Source organism: Mixophyes fleayi, chromosome 1 (assembly GCF_038048845.1).
Source record: "Mixophyes fleayi isolate aMixFle1 chromosome 1, aMixFle1.hap1, whole genome shotgun sequence".
NCBI lineage: Eukaryota > Metazoa > Chordata > Amphibia > Anura > Limnodynastidae > Mixophyes > Mixophyes fleayi.
This window is the reverse complement of record NC_134402.1, coordinates 397,532,727-397,554,197: the sequence shown is the minus strand read 5'-3', so window position 1 is coordinate 397,554,197 and position 21,471 is coordinate 397,532,727. Positions and strand designations below refer to the sequence as shown.

General features: G+C 39.9%; 1 protein-coding gene across 6 annotated transcripts in view; it reads right to left on the bottom strand.

Annotated features, from left to right (window-relative positions):
* The window catches only part of CAST (calpastatin), a 110,034-nt gene that overhangs the window by 22,770 nt on the left and 65,793 nt on the right, over positions 1 to 21,471 (bottom strand). For all 6 annotated transcript variants that reach the window (XM_075181257.1, XM_075181266.1, XM_075181230.1 and 3 more), the window contains 12 exons: positions 15,835 to 15,942; positions 13,443 to 13,511; positions 13,182 to 13,244; positions 11,985 to 12,080; positions 8,864 to 8,947; positions 8,731 to 8,778; positions 7,048 to 7,140; positions 5,280 to 5,339; positions 3,938 to 3,997; positions 2,280 to 2,378; positions 1,928 to 2,008; positions 515 to 562 (listed from right to left, as the gene is read on the bottom strand). In XM_075181257.1, coding sequence (XP_075037358.1) covers positions 515 to 562; positions 1,928 to 2,008; positions 2,280 to 2,378; positions 3,938 to 3,997; positions 5,280 to 5,339; positions 7,048 to 7,140; positions 8,731 to 8,778; positions 8,864 to 8,947; positions 11,985 to 12,080; positions 13,182 to 13,244; positions 13,443 to 13,511; positions 15,835 to 15,942 — 909 coding nt within the window. The remainder of the gene's footprint in view (positions 1 to 514; positions 563 to 1,927; positions 2,009 to 2,279; positions 2,379 to 3,937; positions 3,998 to 5,279; positions 5,340 to 7,047; positions 7,141 to 8,730; positions 8,779 to 8,863; positions 8,948 to 11,984; positions 12,081 to 13,181; positions 13,245 to 13,442; positions 13,512 to 15,834; positions 15,943 to 21,471) is intronic.

The window sequence follows — 21,471 nt, the reverse complement described above, 5'->3', positions numbered from 1 at the left end:
TAACTTTGTCCTGCTATTGTCTGTTAATTAGAAAGGAATTGAAGTTTAGAATAAAAGAGAGTAAAGGGAATGTGATCATTTTAATCAGGTTTGTTCTGCCCAGTAAAGAGAGGAGTAGATATTGGCACCTTCAGTTTCTCAATAGATCTGATAATGTTAAAAGTGTTAAGTTCATATAGACTAAATATATTTATACATAGTTTAATTCCTAAGAATGTAATACTTGACTTTGACCATTGAAGACCCAGATCTTACTCCAGGGTGGTTGAATTGTAAGTGAATTGTTTCACCTTTTATCAATACAATCTCTATTGTACTGGTAGCATGCGTTGACACATAAGAGATAGGTTGCATACTAAAATGTTACTGTTATGTTTAAAATGTAGCTAACATAGTGCTGAGCATGGTCTGAATTGAACTGCAGAGAAAAAGCCAATTGCTGATTGGTTGTTTTTCAAAAAAGTGTCAATATATACATGAAGAATTCCTATTATTAACGCTGGAGATACGTTACCGGAGGTTCTACGACTGCAGGAGGTGCGGATTTACCATCATCTTTTCCCTGGGAAATACAGTGCACAGTATTACAAGCAGCATTTATAAATATCTATAAAACCAATGTAACATACTAAAATACGTTTAAATATACATGGAAGTCGGCATCTTCTAAAACTATGTTGTTTCTTTCACTTAGAAGCTATTGTTAATGTAAAAGGGCCAGCTAACCCTAAACACACGCATATATTGCCATAAATAAACTACTGCTCGCCCTCTCCGCTATAGCAAAACCAACACAGGGAAGAGCACTGAAACACAATGATCCATAAGTTCTGTAGATCTGTAGATGGCCACTCTCAGCAATAAGTGAGACGTGAGACAGTCTCTTTGGCTCAGCCTCTTGACTTTTGTTTCACACACAGTGGAGAAGAGCAAAAATGGCTAATTGTCTGCACAAGTAATTGTGTCTGCTCCCCTGTGACAGGCTGCCTGTGGGTGGACAGTCAATTGTTTACAAAGTTATAAAGATTCCCAAAATTTTCAAACAAGTTTGAACTGGTTCAAAGGTCATGAAAATGTTCACATTATGACTGTCAATAAACCCCAGGTCAAAATTTGCTGTTCATAGATTGCGCTTCCGTTTGAGACTCATCAATCACAAATCGAGGCTCATCATTATAGTTACAGTTAGTATTTTTAAAATATTTTTATGTTTAAAAACACTATTTAATGTTTTAAAATAATAAAAAATATATTGAAACATTTTTTTTTAATATTAATTAAAAAAAGTGAACATTACAGTGCTCAAAGTTCTTAGTTTGTGTTTGTACTTTTTATGCCCTCGCTCCCAGGCAACTGCTCCATTTCTACACGTCCCAGCAACAAGCCTTGTCTCCAACCTATGACAATGACCCCACATCAACCAATGACATTCACCCACCTGTGATACCGACTCCCATCACTCAAACCTGCCGTACTTCTTAAGAGACCAACTAAAGCAACCAAAGCCACCTGATAAAGGTTTGCACATAGCAGTCAAAAAGTTAGCACCTGCCCTGACTCTAGTCTGACCAAGTCTGAATGCCCACCTCTCTTCCAGTCTTTATACCAAGGAAGGGGGATGGAGGATTGCAACCTCTACAATGCGGAACTTCACTGATTTAGCTCTATGGGCTAAGGATATCTGCATGGTAAATACAGACAGTATACGGCCGTCAGTCACTGAAGGAATCCATCAGAGATGTCCTGCATTGCGGTGGTCGCGATACCTCTCACTCTTATCAGGTGAAGAGAGGAGACTCCCAACCTGGCTTCACCAAAGCCCTGTACAACAGGGTAACAGTGGGCACAGGGAGGCTGAATAAATCATTAAGATTAACAACAAGATTTTCGCCTGATACCTATATTGAAAATACAGCAGTATACTCACATCCAGCAAGTTTCTGTATTCTGGGGGAATTGTGCTTTCTCGCTTACCAAGTTCTTCCAGGTATGATGATGTAACAGTTTCCTGGTAAAATGGGCACTGGTTTAATCATCTTTATATCTAGTTTATTCACAGCATCCACAAAATAAATATATACATCACAAAGGTGATTAAGCTAAAAACAGGTCATTTACATGTGGCAGGGAATATGCAGTGTTGAACAAAAGTCACTGGAAAAGCCAAACGCCCAGCTAACACATTACACATACACAGAAACAGTCACATTATATATTATATATATATTTATTATATAACACACAAATGCAACGTATGCATAAGGTATATAACTTCTTACTGTTATTTCTGGACCAGTATACTGGGGGGATTCTGGTACACTGGCTGGGGGCCCCTCCAGAGTGCCCAACAGTTCGTCTAAAGCATCGTCTGATAAAGCCTAGCAAGACACAAAATAAAAATACAACTGGATCAGTGTTTGTGGTGCCACAATGGAGCTTTGTCACAGTCACATGTTACTAGCTGTGCTGTCAATGCTGCAGCATAAAGAGGTTATTTGCAAGTACTGGTTGGTAATTACAGATGACACAAACAATTCACTCAGCAGTGTCAAAGTAACAAGTCTGAACATTCTACAGACACTACAAGGCTCAGCACTATTCTCAGGCCTGGATTTGGGGAAAAGGTCACATAGGTCCCCCACCTAGAGCAGGAGAATAGCCACATAGACCAACACCCAATCCAGGGGAATTGCAAGGCTAGTTTATTGCCCCTTGTTTCGTCATCTTACCACATTTTTCTATCCCTATGTATTGCCTACCAATATAAAAATCCATGAATATTTTTTAATTACAGATTACAAGTGAAGGTAATGGAGAACTATGGCAATGGGAGACAAGAGGAAGAGAGCAACAAAACCAATGTGGATGACAAAATCCTGAAATCTGGTCCTGAAAATACTTGGGCCCGAGCAGGGTTCAGATATTCTAAGCACAAGATTTCCAGTTGTACCCAATTACACAGCTCCTTTTCCCCCTTACATACATTGTTATGCATTCCATAATGCACAAAACATGCCTTTGTCATTAAATATTTTTGGTCAAAATAGTATTTTTAAGTGTTTGCTCTGATCATTCTGTTCTTTTGCCAGTTTAGAATGATGTGTAACGTGCGCTGTGTGATTCCACCAGTGCCGCCATCTGTCCCAGCTTCCCAAGTCGCTCACTGGTTCGCTGGTGTCAGCCAACATTAAAGTACTCAAACAAATGATTCCACACAAAAATAGAACTACTGGGTACAAATGAATGGACAGAAATTTGGAAGTTTATTATCTCTAATAATTCAGATGCTTTTATTGAGGGATAAAATTATTGACTTCGTTTTCCTGTATTATAACAATAGCACCGTGCAGTGAATAACAGTGTCAATCCTCAGTAACAAATAACAATAACGAACCTTTGAAAGCGAGGAGACAGGGACAAAATAAATAAAATATAATTTACCAGTAATTTAGAAAATAAGAACCTGACTTTCTTATTGTCAAATAAAAATGATATAAGCTGACCTACCAGGGCAGTCTTCCTGCACTAACCAATCTCAGGGCGGCTGACTATGGGAATTAGATGATGTGCCCACTACACTACATCTTATGTGTCCTGCACACAATGACGAGGGGTCAGTGCTATACAAGGTCATTTCACCCACTTCTATATATGTGGTTTACGTGCTATTCACTTCTGACAATACAACTATATATTATTCAGAGCTTTCTAAATTATTTAGAACTTTCTAAATGAGAGACTGAACCCATTGTGAGGTTATGTAAATACTTCTAGGCCCAAACCCCTCACATTGGACTCACAATTTCTTCATCTTCATTACAATCACCGTCTCAAAGCCGTGTCCACCCCCAGCTGTGTCCCTGGTCTCCAGGCTGGGACCGGAGCCTTACCGGCAAGGTCAACATTCTGTGCATATAAAACCAATCAGTGTTCTTACCGTAGTGCTAGTTTGTGGAGGAGCAGCCACAGCTGTCAATGTTGATTTTGCTTCTTTTTTCTACCAACGTAAGAGAACTTAAAATTAGTCTCCCGAATTATAACAAAAAATTTACAGCCCAATGGCTGTTAGACTAAAATTACAAGTAAATGTTTAAAAAAAAACATGAGAATTGGGTATTACTACAGCTGGCAGCTGCCCAGTAATATGACGGCGGTAACAGTAATCCCCAATAAGGAACAAATAGTAGTGGCATATTACTGGGCATTACTTTACACATATTACTTCTACTGGTGGCTTATTAATGGAGCGCACTAGTATTAGATTATTATGTATTACTGCTCCTGCTGATATATTACTATTACTGGCATACTCAGTGCTGGTAATACTGTCTGGTTGGGGCCCTGGAGAAGATCCTCAGTTGCAGGAGCTGGGCACTGCATGCAGTGCCCCCATAGTGGTTTCCTACGAGTTGAAGTTACAGGAATAACGGACAGAAAAAGTTGCTCACGCTCCAATTAAATGATGTAAAAAGCTCCTTAATAATGAATGTTCTCCTAAGAACAGACAGCCAGGCCTGCCCGCATGCTTTAATGTTATTTCATCAGTACTGCACAAGCTATGGCGGTGCGGAAGACAATGCTTTTGATTATTCGCCGTCACTCATTTCCTGACATGTTTTATCACTTTTAACTATGACAGATGCTAACAGTGATGATGGCTCCTTACACTGTAAATATCTGAATGTAGGTTTCACCTTATATGCAAATACTACCAAAAAACAAAACAAGAGTAAATGATCAAAAAGAAATGATTTGGGATTAGCAAACACCTTTCTCAAAGCCGTGTCCACCCCCAGCTGTGCTCCCTGGAGTCCGGGCTGGGAGGGGAGTCTTATAGGTCAGCACACTGTGCATATAAAACCTATCAGTGCTCTTACCATAGAGCTGGGAGGGGAGTCTTATAGGTCAGCACACTGTGCATATAAAACCTATCAGTGCTCTTACCATAGAGCTGGGAGGGGAGTCTTATAGGTCAGCACACTGTGCATATAAAACCTATCAGTGCTCTTACCATAGAGCTGGGAGGGGAGTCTTATAGGTCAGCACACTGTGCATATAAAACCTATCAGTGCTCTTACCGTAGAGCTGGGAGGGGAGTCTTATAGGTCACCACACTGTGCATATAAAACCTATCAGTGCTCTTACCGTAGAGCTGGGAGGGAAGTCTTATAGGTCAGCACACTGTGCATATAAAACCAATCAACGTTCTTACCGTAGAGCTGGGAGGGGAGTCTTATAGGTCAGCACACTGTGCATATAAAACCAATCAACGTTCTTACCGTAGAGCTGGGTTGTGTAGGAGCAGCCACAGCTGCCGATGTTGATTTTGCTTCTGTTTTCTACCAATGTAAGAGAACTTAACATTAGTCTCCCGAGTTATAGCAACAACATTACACCTTAGGCTACAATGGTTGTTACACTACAATTGCAAGAACATTTTTTTTTTTTTAAAGTGAGAATTTATGCTAATTATTGAGGGAATTTGCATTGTAGAGATTACTCTGCAGTCAGTCTCAGCAACCACAAAGTGTGAGACACAGAACACATGGACTAGCTGTAGCTTATCAGAACCACATCCTCAGGCAGCAAGACGCACACATCTTACAGATCATTCCAGTGAGAGAAAAAAGGAGGGGGAACTATTGTGCAATGTATCCCATACACTATAGGTACTTGGTTTGAGCATAATGCAGATCGATCTTTCATTTAAACATTTTCAAAAAAAAATGTTTTGTTACTGAAAAGCTGCAATTGGCCAACATTCAAAAGCAAGATTCAGTAGTTCCACTCCATACAAGAATTTATTGCCTAGATTGACATCCATTGCATTTGATTTATTTTCCTCGTATGCATTTAATAAAAATGTACTAGTGTAAGATAGCAAAGTAGGGGTTAAAGCCTATGAAAACAGTGGCACACTGCTACTGAACAATGTGCAGACTGCCAAACCACGCCCTTTTTTAGATCAATTGACCAGAGCAAGTCTCCTGCCACTCCCACCAAGCCAGCCAATCAGAGGATGTCTGATTTCACAAACTTCAAGGCAGGAATCTTCAGAAATGCAACACATGAGGAGAGAGATTATGGCCAAAGGCTGAACTGACAACCGACTGGCACTCATCTCTTATCTGTATCTACAGACAACTTGACACGTAACATTTCCTGTGTAATTTGTGTTCACCACCAAATAAGTGTTTCACATTACATTTGCTTATATTGTAATCTGTTCTATCTCCTCATGTGTACATTTGCATTATTATTATTTATTCCCAGAGTACCACTATTTTGCACAGTGCTTTCCAGAGAACAGTGAACCTTTCACATCAGTCCTTGTCCGATTGGACCTTGCAGTCTAAATTATCTGCCACACGTACACAGGTCCATTTTGTTAGGTGCCAATTAACCTACCACTATGTTTTGTTTTTTTATAATGATTTGAGCCTTGAAATCTGTGTACACACACACACACACGCGCCCACACACACGCACCCACATAATAGTGGATTCCTGAATAGCTCGTGTGTAAAGCACACAATTGTCAATGGTCATTAGAGTGTAAAAACAGGAGATCATTTGTTTTGGTTGTAAAAATCTCCAATAAGTGGGCAACATGGCAACAAAAAAGTTGCTCTACACTGAAAGGGCTAAAAGCAAAAAAATCAAACAGCATAGGTAAAAGAAAGTCAGTTTGGGAACCGAAAATTGAAACAAAAAGAGAGAGAGAGAGAGAGAGAGAGAGAGAGTTGTATATGGAGATTGTCCTAATATCTTGGTGAGTTTTGCCCTTAAATGTTGCTTATTTTACTATTGAACACTTATAAAATTTATAATATTACAGAGATACGTGGCTTTTCTCATTGGCAAAACACAATACATATGTAGATAGTTATTTGCAGTTTTCTGTACGTGTGTGTGGCAGCACAGATAGAGATTTAGAAAACATCTGCATGATCTTAAACAGCGTCAAGCTTCACATTCATATTACATAGACTAAAAAGCACATTGTAAGAATATAGGATAGCCGCGGTATCAGTGGTGTATTGTTACCTTATCTAGTCTTGGTTTCTTTACTTCAGGGACAGATTGGCAGCTGACAAAATCAGATGAAAATGCTGCAACAAGATCATCATCACCCAAACTCTGGAAAAAGATAATCAAAAAGTATTGATTTAAAAACAAAAAGTAAATGCAGTTACTGGAATATCATTTACATTAAAAAACATCAATTCTACTTACTGTGCATACATCAGAAATCACAGATTACAGGGACAGATTATATGAGTATATTCTAACTCTTGTATTTACATAAAATTCACCCAAATTAGTCAATTTAGGTTGATAATTTTTCTATCAACACCATCACGTATCAATATGACCCAAAGTGTATCACTACTACATCACATACCGGCAACAGAACATTTTAAATAATCAATCCCATCTTTTTTTTTTTAATCATGCATCAGAGTCATCAATTCATCACCCTCGGTCTCTTCCATGGGCTGTAACCAGTTCCCCTTTGTCAGCCAATGAAAGTATTTATTAGCAGAGGTGCTCAAAGATTACTGCGAGACCTATTCATGGAATTAGGAGACAGCAGGGTGATAGATGGCCGGCTATGTACAGCCAATCAGATGCAGATGCCAGCGAGAGGCAACAGGCGATGTGCTAGGCCAGCGAGAGGCAACAGGCGATGTGCTAGGCCAGCGAGAGGCAACTGGAGATGTGCTAGGCCAGCGAGAGGCAACAGGCGATGTGCTAGGCCAGCGAGAGGCAACAGGCGATGCGCTAGGCCAGCGAGAGGCAACAGGCGATGCGCTAGGCCAGCGAGAGGCAACAGGCGATGCGCTGGGCCAGCGAGAGGCAACAGGCGATGTGCTGGGCCAGCGAGAGGCAACAGGCGATGTGCTGGGCCAGCGAGAGGCAACAGGCGATGCGCTAGGCCAGCGAGAGGCAACAGGCGATGCGCTAGGCCAGCGAGAGGCAACAGGCGATGCGCTAGGCCAGCGAGAGGCAACAGGCGATGCGCTAGGCCAGCGAGAGGCAACAGGCGATGCGCTAGGCCAGCGAGAGGCAACAGGCGATGCGCTAGGCCAGCGAGAGGCAACAGGCGATGCGCTAGGCCAGCGAGAGGCAACAGGCGATGCGCTAGGCCAGCGAGAGGCAACAGGCGATGCGGTAGGCCAGCGAGAGGCAACAGGCGATGCGCTAGGCCAGCGAGAGGCAACAGGCGATGCGCTAGGCCAGCGAGAGGCAACAGGCGATGAGGATCAAGTCTTCCCCTATGGCCCCCAGCTCCTTCCAGCTTTATTGTATGATGTGTTTAGCATAGCTTATAACACTTGTTTATCTTACATTAAAGTGACTTGATATGTTAATACATGTCGAAAGAAGTGATAACTATATGTTATGTTTTAACTTATAACGGAGATTAAGGGCAATGTGCGGTGGAAGGTTAGAGGTCATCACTGTGCTAGGCTATTATTAATAAATACACTCTTTACTCTCACCTGCTACTGTACTGTCTTTTACTGGGGGAAATAAAGTACCTATGTCAAGGACAAGAAATTTTACCTACACTCTCATTATAGGAAATGCTTATTGTAAAGCCTAATTTGCCCCATATCACTTACCAATGAAATAAGTCTTCTACAGCCATAAAAATCTTCAAACATAATACAAAAAATAAAGTCAGGATTTAAAAAAACAAAACAAAACAAATAGTTATGTCACCTCTTTAGCTTCCTTTGGTGCAGGTGGTGTTGGTTTATCCCCTTTACCCTAAAACAAAGCCAGAGATATTTCTGTGATTAACATATTTTTTATAACATTTTACAGTAAACGTTTCATCAGAAACCAAACTCACGTCCAAAAGATGTCTGTATTCTGGGGGGATTGTGCTCTCTCTCTTTCCTAGTTCTTCCAAATACTCGGATGTAGCAGGAGTGTCCTTAGAGAAAAACGGAGACAAGACACAATTCATGTGAGTAAAAAATAAAATAAAAGCATGTCCTGCCAATCATAGGCCCACATTCTTATAGGCTGCTGGGACTTGTAGTGACAAAACCGCTGGAGAGCCACAGACTGTCTAATCTAGTCATAAATCATATTTATTCTTGTAAGCCAACTTACAATTCTCTTTATTGGGAAATGTATTGTCCAGATAGTTATCTAGAATAATTCCTTAAAGACACATTAACCCTTTAAGCGTGGAATTCTATCGACATCCAGAAAAATGAACAAGCTGTTTAAAATACTGTTCAAACCCAGCCAAACTTAATGGAGGACATTTATAAAAACTGTTCTGCAGGTAACTGGTTGCTTTGGGCATCACCACTTTTTCTTCAATCAGGTTCTAGTTTTCCAACTGCAGTATAAAAAAATAAAACATGTCTGATTGGTTGCCAGTGGCAAAGCAACTAATTATAGAGTTAGAATAGTTTTCCTAAATGTCCAAAGCTCAGAATTAGCTGTAGCTTGAATCCACAGTAATGGAGAGCCATGGAAGGGATTTGCAGAATTGTGCAATGGATGTGGGCAGATCAGATCAGTCTGGCTGCAGAATTTAAGACAGATTGTGGACCGGAAAAATGGGTGAAGGCAAGGCCAGAAAGGAGAAGGTTGCAATAGACAAGGAGGGAGGTCTTAAGAGAATGGATCAGGGTTTTTTATTAAAGAGTCGGAGAGATGTATATTCTGGCAATGTTTTAAAGAAGGAGGTTACAAGACTGTGCAAGGGATATGAGGACGGAGCCAAAGATAACTCCAAGGCAGCGGGCTTGGCAAATTGGGGCAAGTATGATGTTGTAAACAGTGAGGGAGACTAGGGGGGGGCAGTGACATTAGGAGGAAAGAAGAGGATGAGCTTCGTTTTAGACATGTTAATGTAACTTAGAGACATCCAAGTGGAGATAGCAGAGAGGCAGTTGGATACACGGAATAAAAGAGGTCTGGGTAGGAGAGATAGACTTGAGTATTGTCTGCAAAGAGGTGGTTGGAGCATATTAACTCTCTGAGAGATGAAGTTTAAAATGAGAAAAGCAGAGGGCACAGAATAGAGCATTTAGGGTTCCCAACAGATAGAGGGAGTGGTGTCGGAAGTAGAGACACTGAAGGTTCAAGTAGAGAGGTAGGAGGTAAGCAAGGATAAAACAATACTGCAAAGGCTAAGGGAGTGAACATTGGCCAGGAGAAGAGGGTGGTCGACTGTATCCAAAGCAGCAGAGAGGTCAAGGAGGATGAGTAGGGAGAAGTGACTCTGACTTAGCCATGAATAGATTGCTGGTAAATTTAGAGAGGACAATATCGGTAGAGTCTAGAAGGTGGAAGCCTGATTGCAGTGTCAAGAAGGAAATGAGTTGGAGAGAAAATGTGTACTCAGATTCCTCCATGATTTGACATTGAGGTATTTCTATACTACACCAGGACAAGCCAGGATGACAGGTCCAAGACTAGGAAGCAAGGTACAATAAAGAGAGACCATGCACAGCACAACATGCAAATGAGATATATGGACAAAGCAAACTGGAGGAGGGCAGACACAGGCTAAACAGCGAGACAGAACAGGATAAACAAGACAAACCATAGAGATAGACTAAGACAGGAACAAGACTAAAGGGTAAATTTATCAAGCTGCAAGTTTCCATCGGGTTTGAAAAGCGTTCAAAGCAACCAATCAAATTCTAGTTATTTTTTTAGTACATTCTACAAATGACAGCTAGAATCTGATTGGTTGCTTCAAACCCTTCGGAAACTCGCAGCTTTATAAATTTACCCCTAAGACCGAGTCTGTGATCTGACTAAAGCACAAGGCTACAGACAATTTGGAGACCTAACAAGATCAAGAATGGGCTAAAGACAGAGAAAAGCTACAAAATGGACCAGCAAGACTCCTGTGTTTAAGAAGGCTTTATACAGACCTTGAGGCTACTGGGCATGGACTGTACTTGTGCTTGTTTGCCGTCAAGTAAACAAATAAAAAAACTACAGATGACAAACAACAAACAGGAAGACACAGAGCACAGAATCTGCTGGAATAACCTAGATGGTTCCCGGTAGTGGTTTACAGCTCTCCATTTGTATTTTCAGTACACTTCTTACATTCTTTATTCATGTTTTGCATCAAAGACATCTCTTGGGAGCTTGATCACGGTTTTTGTGGCCTTCATCTCTTCCTTATCTTGTCCTCTCCACCTCATTCCTCTCATTCACTTCCATACCCTTATATAAATGACTGCTGTATAATGTATTATTCATGTGACCAACTCAGTAATACAAGACTGAGAATATTTATCATAAACACAATATATCCACCACCATCTGTTCCTTACATTCTTATTTTCCTTTTGTCTATGTTGCTAAAAACAAGTTCCAATAAACCATGGGCAGTTTTAGACAAAGCCTCAATCCTGATTTTCCTTTTGAAGACCTTATATGGATTCCAAAACATATAAAGACCCAATATCAGTCAAAAATAAATCACTAAAAGGATTAGCTAATCTGATCCCAGACCTCATCCTTCCTTCATGACATAGACAGGGTATCATTACACTATGCAAACTATATAATGCAGACGGGCTCCTATACTGTATAAAACCACAAACACAACACCATCTTCCATAGAAAGAATTGTATATATTTCTTCAAATAAGACACAGGATAAAAAGGAACAAACACAACAGGGAAATTCCCTACAACAAGCCTAATACAAAAAAAAAAAAAACCTCATAAAAGATGATGGCAACATCTCCATTTGGTTTAAGCACATAGCATCCTCCAAAAACAAAATATCCAAAAACTGTTGGAAATAAACTTAAACAAAACACTCTAAAGGCCTCATGTGGAGTCGGACGCAAGTCATTGTGAATGTTTCCATCACCCTATATGTACCCTCTAACCTTCCCTACTTTATTGTGCTCCCTTCCCCCTTTTATTTCTTGGTTCAAACTGTAAATGTACTAAAAATGTGCATTAATAAAGATACTTACAGCAATCTCTGGTCCAGTGAATTTTGGAGACTCTGGAACATCGTCCGGTCCCCCCAGAGAATCAATCAATTGGTCCAAGGCGTCATCTTTCTCGTTCTGAAAAAGAGACACATACAGTATAATAACTGGCAACTCTGAGCACTGAGGGTAGATTAAAGGAGAAATACAATATACCTAAAAGGTGGTGATAGATGACAGCAAAGTTACTACAACGAATCATGTAGATGCCCAATTTCTTCTATTTACCTCACTGAATATAAGGCTTTGCAAAGTCATAACACAACAATCACTTAGATCATTGTAAAATCAATTTACTAGCTTGACCAAAGGGTTACTGTACACAACTATGCTGGTGGTTCTTTTACACAGTGCGATTATTACAAGCTATGTGATGCCAGTTTGTAACCTGTTCATGCCCCAAAGCTTGGGATCTCCTAACCAGCATTGACCTGTAATGTATCCTGCTGGAGGCAGAAGAGCTGAGAATGAGGAACAGGTGAAGATCAACAAGCAGTCTGTCTATGAGAGCTGGATTCCAGCAGACAGGAGCACAGGAAAAAGTCTGTGTTTGTGAGAAGGGACTCAAAACTGCTAGAGGCCGATTGAAGACAGAGAGACATGCGACTATGGAACCACAGCAGTGCAAGGACTGTGCATCATTGTGAGTTTTTACCTTGGTAAGTCCACTTGATAGAGTGGGACACAGTTGTGAGTTAGAAATCAATATGTGGGCTAGGTTGGTTGTTGTTTCCTAAAACAGTTTTATATTGCCCCTGCCTTTGATCCATGTTAGCCTTTTGTCCCCATTTGGGTTCGATGTATGGAATAGTTTTGATAAGTCCTTAAACTGGCTCCAAAAATGGTTTTCTTCGATTCCTAAATTCAGTGCAGCTCACATTTGCTTTCTGTTTTGTTCATTTTGTATTGTTGGTGGTTTCCTCTTTGGTCTTTTTAACTGTTGTGAGGCAGTATCAAGCTTTGCACAAATCAATGCTTACAATTGCAGTGCAATATTTCATAATGACCACTAGATGGAGACAATGCTGACATATACAACAGTAACTAGTATAATGTACACATAGCGAGCGCATTTGACGCTTTCTGAACTGTATTATTCTCTGTAATTTTATTAATTTCGCAGAATTTTGCAGTTTACGATTAAACACATGAATTACACAACAAAAGATCAGCTGTTACCTTGACTGGTGCAGCAGCAGCGGCAACCTTATCCACACTCACAGTTTTCTTTTCTTCTTTGACCTATATCAATGAGAGCAAAATGGAATTTATAAAGAAATAATGTAACTGTGATATAAGCTTGGGACTACATTTCAAGGGTTCCATGACCAATACTCATTTACTGTAAATTCATAGTAACGTATTTCATTTTCTAGATTTGGACGACTCCTTTTGTTATAATAGTTCCCGGGTTTGTGTGCTACCATTTATGATACTTACCTCATCCTTAGGTTTACTGGCTGCAACGACAGAGGCGGCAGCTGCTTTGCCAACAGCTCCTGATGAAATCTACGGAAAAGTGAGAAAATAAATGATAACAATACACGTTTATAGCTGGTCTTCCAAGTGATGACACACAACATTTCCCTTATTTTGGGTACAGAAGACAAATCACGTAACATTGTAAGGTTTTCCATTTTATTTTTTTACCACCAAAAAGATGTTTCAAATGTTTATCTATTTTATTTCATTAAAAGATTGCTATACATGACCTTAACTCACATCACCCACCTCTTTGTCATTTTATTGTCCAAAGGACATGATCCAAGGTAAACTATTAAACACATAGGCCCATGCGAAGAATAATAATTCATCATTTAAACTTTAGTGCACTAAAGCTTCCAGAAAATAGGAAAGTTTTGCAAGTAATGATAAATAGACCCTTAGGTTTGATTTTAATTTATTTATTGTAACTCGGCTACCTTTTCAAATTAGGGCTTGCTTATGGGACAAGACATATAATGTTTCGAATATACCGCTAATCACTGGCCTGTATTGTCCACAGACACTCAGGGACTCATGTCACATCGGACGCAAGTCTAACATCGAAGCGCACATGTAGAGTAGGAAACAGGCGCAGATACACCTGATAGGGGGTTACCAAGTTTTATTTAGCTGGAAAACTGCAATTTTTACCAACTATAAATTATATTACATTAGACTCCTCTTGCAGTTTAGATGACGGATAGTTTGGTAAAAGAGGTGCTAGATCTTTCTACAACAAAACTCACTTCAGCCCTAGACAATGCAGCTCCAGCTACCATACACGATGATCCAAACCCCATACATGACACACCACACAGAGCCACTACCTGCAAAAGTCCTCCCGCACTCCTAAGCGCTACTGGAGGAAATCTTGTTTCTGTCCCGATTTCCTCCACTATAAATTCATCCTTATATAATAGCACTGTCCTTTCAATTGCCAAACAAACCTTCTTCACACCTCCAATATCCACCCAGTCTTCTAACCCACGTAGTCTCTTTGCCACCTTCAACTCACTTCTTTGTCCAACTGCACCTCCTACCTCTTCCTCTCTCACAGCCCATGATTTTGCCACCCACTTCAAAAGACAAAATCGACACCATTCGACAAGATATTTCCTCTTTCCAAATTCCACCCACTTCACCCACCTTCACCGACACTTTCCAGTCCACCCTTAATTCATGCTCTCCAGTAACAAGATGAAGCCTCTGCGCTCATCTCATCCTACGACTTGTCCCCTCGACCCTTTTCCCTCTCAATTTCTCTGCTCCCTCTCCTCCACTGTATGCCCACCTCTAACTCACCTCTTCTACCGGTATCTCTCCACTGGCACATTTCCATCCTTCTTTAAACAAGCGCTCATCTCACCAATTCTAAAGAAGCCATCTCTTGATCCAGCCTCTCTCTCCCACTATCACCCTATTTCTCTCCTACCCTTAATTTCAAACTACTTGAGATATTAGGGTACAAATGTCCGTCTCACTTTCTCTCCATTCATGACTCTCTGCAATCAGGCTTCTGCCCCCAACATTCCACTGAAACTGCTCTCACAAAAGCTGTCAATGATCTACATACTGGAAAGCCTAAGGGGCATATTGAATTAGCCGCAGAGAGCCTCCGGAACAGTTGCAAATGCACTCCGCAGCGATGTAACACCACAGATTACTTCTCGCACACCGAGAAATCCGTGATGTTGAGATGTGCAGCTCCAATCATCATGGCTCACTGAATATTCCCCATAGATTCATTTATCCATACTCATTTTCCTTCATCTCTCTGCTGCTTTTGACACTGTTGATCACCCTCTTCTCCTACACACCCTTCAGGCCTGGAGGCCTTTGTGGCACAATTCTTTCTTGTCTCATCTCAGGTAACCACCTCTCATCACTCCCACATACAAGAATTCTTCTGTGCTGCTCCTCACTTAGAGAATTCCCTACCACCCCCATTCAGGCTTTCCAACAGCCTTCAAATCTTTCGACGCTCTCTAAAATCTGAAAAGCCATCTCTTTTTTTAGAACTTACCTTATCCCCGATACTTTTCACACTAATACACCCTCACAACTGTCCCAATCTCCACTCTAAGCTACATTTGCTCCTCTTGTTTAAGCTGTACCCTCTTCCCTTTAGAATGTAAGCTCTCTAATGAGCAGGGTCCTTCATACCATTTGTTTTCATGTCTGCATTTATTTTGTCTAGCTTTTATGTCTCTGCTTTATTTATGTTCTGTTTTCCCTACTGTACAATGCTGCGGAGCACTGTGGCGCCTTACAAATCTACAATAATAATAATAATAATAATAATAATAATAATAATAATAATAATAATAATAATAATAATAGGTCTTACTGTAGTGTCTGCTTTCTGTTTCCCAGGTGCTACTTTTGCATCTTGTTTGATTGGGCCCTTCCCTGTGCTGGGTTTTCCAGCTGATGACGTTGTCGTCGTACTTTTTGGCTGGAAAGAAAAAAACAAAACACTATTTAAATTTGAAAACCTATAATTAATAAGCAATATGAATTATCTGCCAGGTAATCAAACAACAGAATGGTCCATTGTGAGAAGACACGCTGAACGCTGAGGTAGCGGTGAGAGCGATCGAGATCCACAGAATTGATGTAAGCTGTAAGGAGAAGGGCAGACGCTGATTTTCAGTGGAAATCTCTGATGACCAGCATAATTGGAGTTTGCAGGAGAGACTCAGTTTCTGGCCATTATCGGTTCATCTTCTAGTAAGTACAACTCCTTGAGGCCCGGACCGGAAGAGTGTTCCTGTTTTTAGGATTCTATGGAGACTGTTTAGAACGTCTTTATTGTTTGTCCCCATAGTGGAACCAAACGCGCTTGTCAGTTCCTCACATAGTTGTTTATATATTTTGTCCTATTTGGGTTTTTAGGTGTACTGCCCTTGAGGCAGTTACAAGCTGCATTGGTATTGAGCGCCCGTAGATTCAGGTTCATTTTGACTTGTTTCAAGTAAAGTCACTTTTTAAGTCATTTACATCAAAAGCTTGGTATATACTGAGTGGAATAATATACAAGACATAACTGAACAATGTTTAGTTAAGTATACATGTTCATCATGCACTGTTTGTGCCCCTCTGCTGCAGTGCGCTGTTTAAGGAGGGAGGTGCTTCTCAAACTGAGCAGACAACAACTGGCAGCATTTGCAAAATTCTCCATGTTGATTGGTTCGTACACAGGGGCAGGGCCAGTGATGTCACAGCAGCTCTAATGATTGCAGTTTACATTTTTTTTAAACATATGTATCAGATTCCATTAGGACACTGTGCTAAAGTTGTCTGCAATGAAGTTAACAGAGCTAGAGCTGCAGTAGAAGGTCAGTATTTTATCTTTGCGATTTAGACTTAAAAATATCAATTACAGTGTTCTTTTAAAGTATTCAATTTCAGTATTACGCGCTTTTATTATAGTAAACTGGAAAGTTGATCCAGCTGACTACAAATAATTTATTTAGGTACATTCTGAATACAGATAAAGGTGCAATGTAATCTAGAAAAAAGATCTAAATGGTACCGAGGTAGAACATGTATTATAGGAAAATATAATCACCCCAAAAATAATAATAATACATTGTTCATACAGTCTAACAAAAAAGTTTGAATGCAAGTATTTAAAAAATATAAAATAAATGGAGAAGACGGATAGGCTTCTTTAAACAAGAGTGCACTTTGGGAGAACTTAAAGATTTTAAAGTTGTGGAGGTTCCATAAAATGTGGTAGAGAGGAGCTGTACACAAGGGACCTGAGTTATTAAGGAGAGCAAAGCATAAAAAAGGAGAACTCTGCACATGGGCAAAACAATGTTACATTGGAGGGGGAGGTAAATTTTACAATGTGGGGACAGATTTATAGTTGGGGTAGGGCATGTTCTAGATCAACTTCAAATTTCAGTGTAAAACTAAAGCTATCAAGTACTTGTGTGCTATATGAAAAAACAGCCAGTATTTAACTTATGTGCAAAATAATAAACTAATATGCACCCCTTGCATTGCAACATGGTTTGTCCAGGATCAAACTTACTCCTTTTTTTTGTTGTTTTGCTCTCCTTAATGACCCGAGCCCAAGAGGTCTAGCCACCATGTTTTGGATAAGATTTTATGACATCAGGAATAGATGTGTCAGTGGTTACTGGAAGAGTATTTATGGGGCAAAAAATACTTGACCAATTATTAGGTGTTCTAGGAAGCCAATGTAAGTAGGATTGAGACAGAGGAGCAACAGGTTAGGAATATGGAGTTGATAAGATTAGTAGAGCAGCTGTACTCATAATGATAGTTGTACTGTCAGCAAGTCAGACAGAAGGTGGCTGTATCAAAAGGATAGAATATCAGCGCACCAGAAAATCAAATATCCAGTCTTATTTAACTTATATAATATATTTATCAAATAACTGGAATGGTGCACCCTACACATGTACAATAATTAGTACGAAAACCAGAAGAGGTATAGAGGAAACACATGTATAGTAGGGGCACTCACTATTTATAGAGATATAAACCTTAAATTTTATTAGTTCATTTTAAAATAATCTGATTATCCCTAGAGATTACCTGAATCACGCTAGTAGCGAAATAAAAACCAAAATTATATAAAATGTGTAGAGTGTGAAAAAATGAAATTAATATTAAAATGGCAGAGAAAACTACCAGTCCTCGCTGAGCTAATGAAAAGTATCCTTCTATTAATCTTTAATAAGTATTGTAAAGGAATTGTAAAGGAATGTATATTCCTCACGCTGCTGAAATAGAAGGTGGCTGTAGTAGCCACACTGGGAAATCATAAAGCCATGGATCGGGAGTCTGGCAGGATCTTCTGCAAGGAAGAGACAAATTCTGAAGATGTTGTACAAGTGGAAGCAGCCCGATTAGGAGTTAAAATTATGTGGGATAAAGGAGTCACAAGTCAAATGTGACAAAGACAACAATGTTGGGAAGGAGGTTGAATGCTGCTGCCATTGACTGTTAGAGAGGTATCATATAGAGGGGTCAGAGGTTTTGTAGATACAGTGTGGAATCTTAAATGTAGTTCATTTAAATCCGATCAAGAACAATCCTAACTTGCAGAATATATAACAAATGGTAATGTAAAAAACAACAAAGGAAAAGAACACAAGAGTTACAATTTCACATGACATGATAGTAAGCAAGTGGTCTAATTAAATGGAAAAAATTACAATAGTTATTTGCATGTAAAGACGGAATTAGTAACTAATAAAATAGAGGCTATATTGATATCTGAAGTATTTTGGTCAGTTCTTGATGCTACACCACAAGATATACTCAGTACTGAAATGGTGTATGGACTGCACGACAAAGCCGATCAATAAAGACTGCAAGAGTACATGTACAGCTGTAACATAAAGCTAATTACAAATAAGTCCTTTGTGCTGCTTAGCCCATATTCTGAAAGATATCAGTTTCCAATGTGGCCACAAATGTAGGACAGATCTTGCTACTCATTCTGAGCTCTGAACAGCCTGATCACCAGGTGGTGTAAGCACAATCTGCAGATAACCACAGACACTTTCACATATCCCCATAAATATGTCATTACAATCACTCTCTCAGCATCCTGACTGTTTTGGTACCACACATGGTGAGATCTGGCCAATCTGCCAACATAGCTGCTTGTACAGCAGTATGCGGGATAAGACAGAGGTGATATGACTAACACAGACTATAAGATCCCAGTAGATGTGAGCTGACAAATACAGATAAAAATTCTTAAATACATGCAACAAACGTAGGGCTTTTTCTATAGACAATCGTAACCCTGACAAAAGAAAGAAAAAAATATACAAACTGGGCAATAGAATATATATAATAGATGGAGCAACAGGTTTGTTCCAAAGTGTCGATTGTTGTTTCATTTGGTTGGTCATACGGTTTAATAATCTCGTTCCAACCATCTTCCAATGTAGTGTGTATGCACTGATGATCATGATCTCCATAGAGATTACAGAGTCATGGTCTTTTCAGCTGATGCCAGTAGTGAACATGTCCCGGTGACTAAATGTAGAGAGTGCTGTAGATAGAATTATTTGTTTGTTCATTCTGAGACTGAATATTTTGTTTCACAGTCTCAGAAGCTAACAAAGCTAACAAGGTGGTTTTAATCAGTGTGACAGGAATGAATGAATGAGTGACTATTGTGCTGTCATTCTCTAAACGACTAGAGGACCAGATGAAGAGCACAGATCTGAAGGTATATCGTGTCTAGTGTGTATGCATGAATCGCTCGGCTGGTCGGACCTTCAGTCATAGGTACAATCATAGTAGATAACAGATTGGTCAGAAACTTCTCCAGTGTGTACCTAGCTTAACAAAAATCACCAGTCTCTCATCTGGTCTGCCTGTACTCAATGTATGTGTAGTAGTTATAGAATTTTCCTTTTATTGAGAAACAAGATGGAGTCTATCATTGATTTTTATGTGTCTCTTCATGAACAGATACTAAGGTTGTGATGTTTCTCCACATTATTTACTTGTCTTTTATGACCATGTTTTCCCTAAAACTAGTGCAGCCAGCGCAAACTCAGCTCTTCAAGATATTTAGAACTCAGAAGGACAATGGTTATTTCCCAACTCAAAGTAATGTTGATTTTACAACAGACTGATATAGAAGTATTTGTGTATTCTTAAATATACTTTTATGTTCGTTTATAAGAAATATATGAATCCAGTTGCTTAGTTTTAAAATTGTATTAATTAAATTAATTTAAAATCATCAATTGCATGTATTGCATCAGTATTCAATTTAACCATCTGGCTGTTAATGGTTCAGATGGTCTTGCAACATATGGCCTTAGGACACATACACCTAGGGCGGAGCTGGAATCATTTCTTGCTTACTATATAAACTTCAGACAGTGTGGGATTCAGCAGCCTTTTTCCCTGGAATCACCCTGACTGCAGATGAGCCAGGGAGCCCGAAACATTCTAGCGGCACTGATGCATTTGCAGTACTGACATATAGACCTATGAATTGATCAAAACTTGTAGCCAAGAATATTTTATATATATCTAATTTGATGTGCTAACTGAAGTTGTGCCTGTACTTGGAATGATACATTTGAGGTCTCACTGAGCTTTTACATCCAACCAGTTACATTTTGGCGAGCCAGGTAGGAGATCTCCGGTGTATCCCTTGGTTAGATGTGATCATGTTTACTAAAAAGAAATGTGCTGCCTATCCGTCATGGCTTTCTAGATCCAGACCCTGGTCAGACATGATGGAGATGGTACATGCAACCGATCAGAACTGGAAGTTCTTTGGTGGATTTGCAGAACGTTGATTTGAATGTGTATGTTGATTCTGGGGCGCGGACTGCTGCTGCCGTTCTGAGTCTCGCATCACAGGCTGCGTGTGAACTGATCTTGTAAGTACAGGAAGTGACGTTAGAGTGCGACTCACTCTGAGAACAAAACGCTGTATCGAGAAACTGTGTACGGCCTCAGGAGCTGTGTGCAAATGAACTCCAGCAGCAGTTCGAATCCTAAGTTGTAAACAGAATAAACCGCAAGAAGCAGAAGAGTAAATGAAGTAAGCTGTTGTTTGTACATGTAAAAACATTAATTGCGGGGCAGCAGTGGAATCAGTTAGATGATAGTGATTTTGATGTGGAGTTTGAGGAGGATGTGTTGGGGCAGATGAGACCAGTGAGTCTCGCACAACTGGCACTGAGCAGAGTTTAGTAGAGGAACAACAGGAATGGGATACTGAGGTCATACATAATCTGTGTACACATGGTTCAGATTTAGAAGTAGAGATAGACCTAGAAGAGAATGACCAACCTATTATTTCCCCAGCAGCATGTACAATAATTAACAGACAGGCTAGTGAGAATGTAGAAGAGATAACACAGACTAGCAGGGGGAAAGGTACACAAATATTATCAGACTGTGATGCCAATTCAAAGACCACTAGATATGAACAATCACAGTTACAACAAATTGCAAAAGA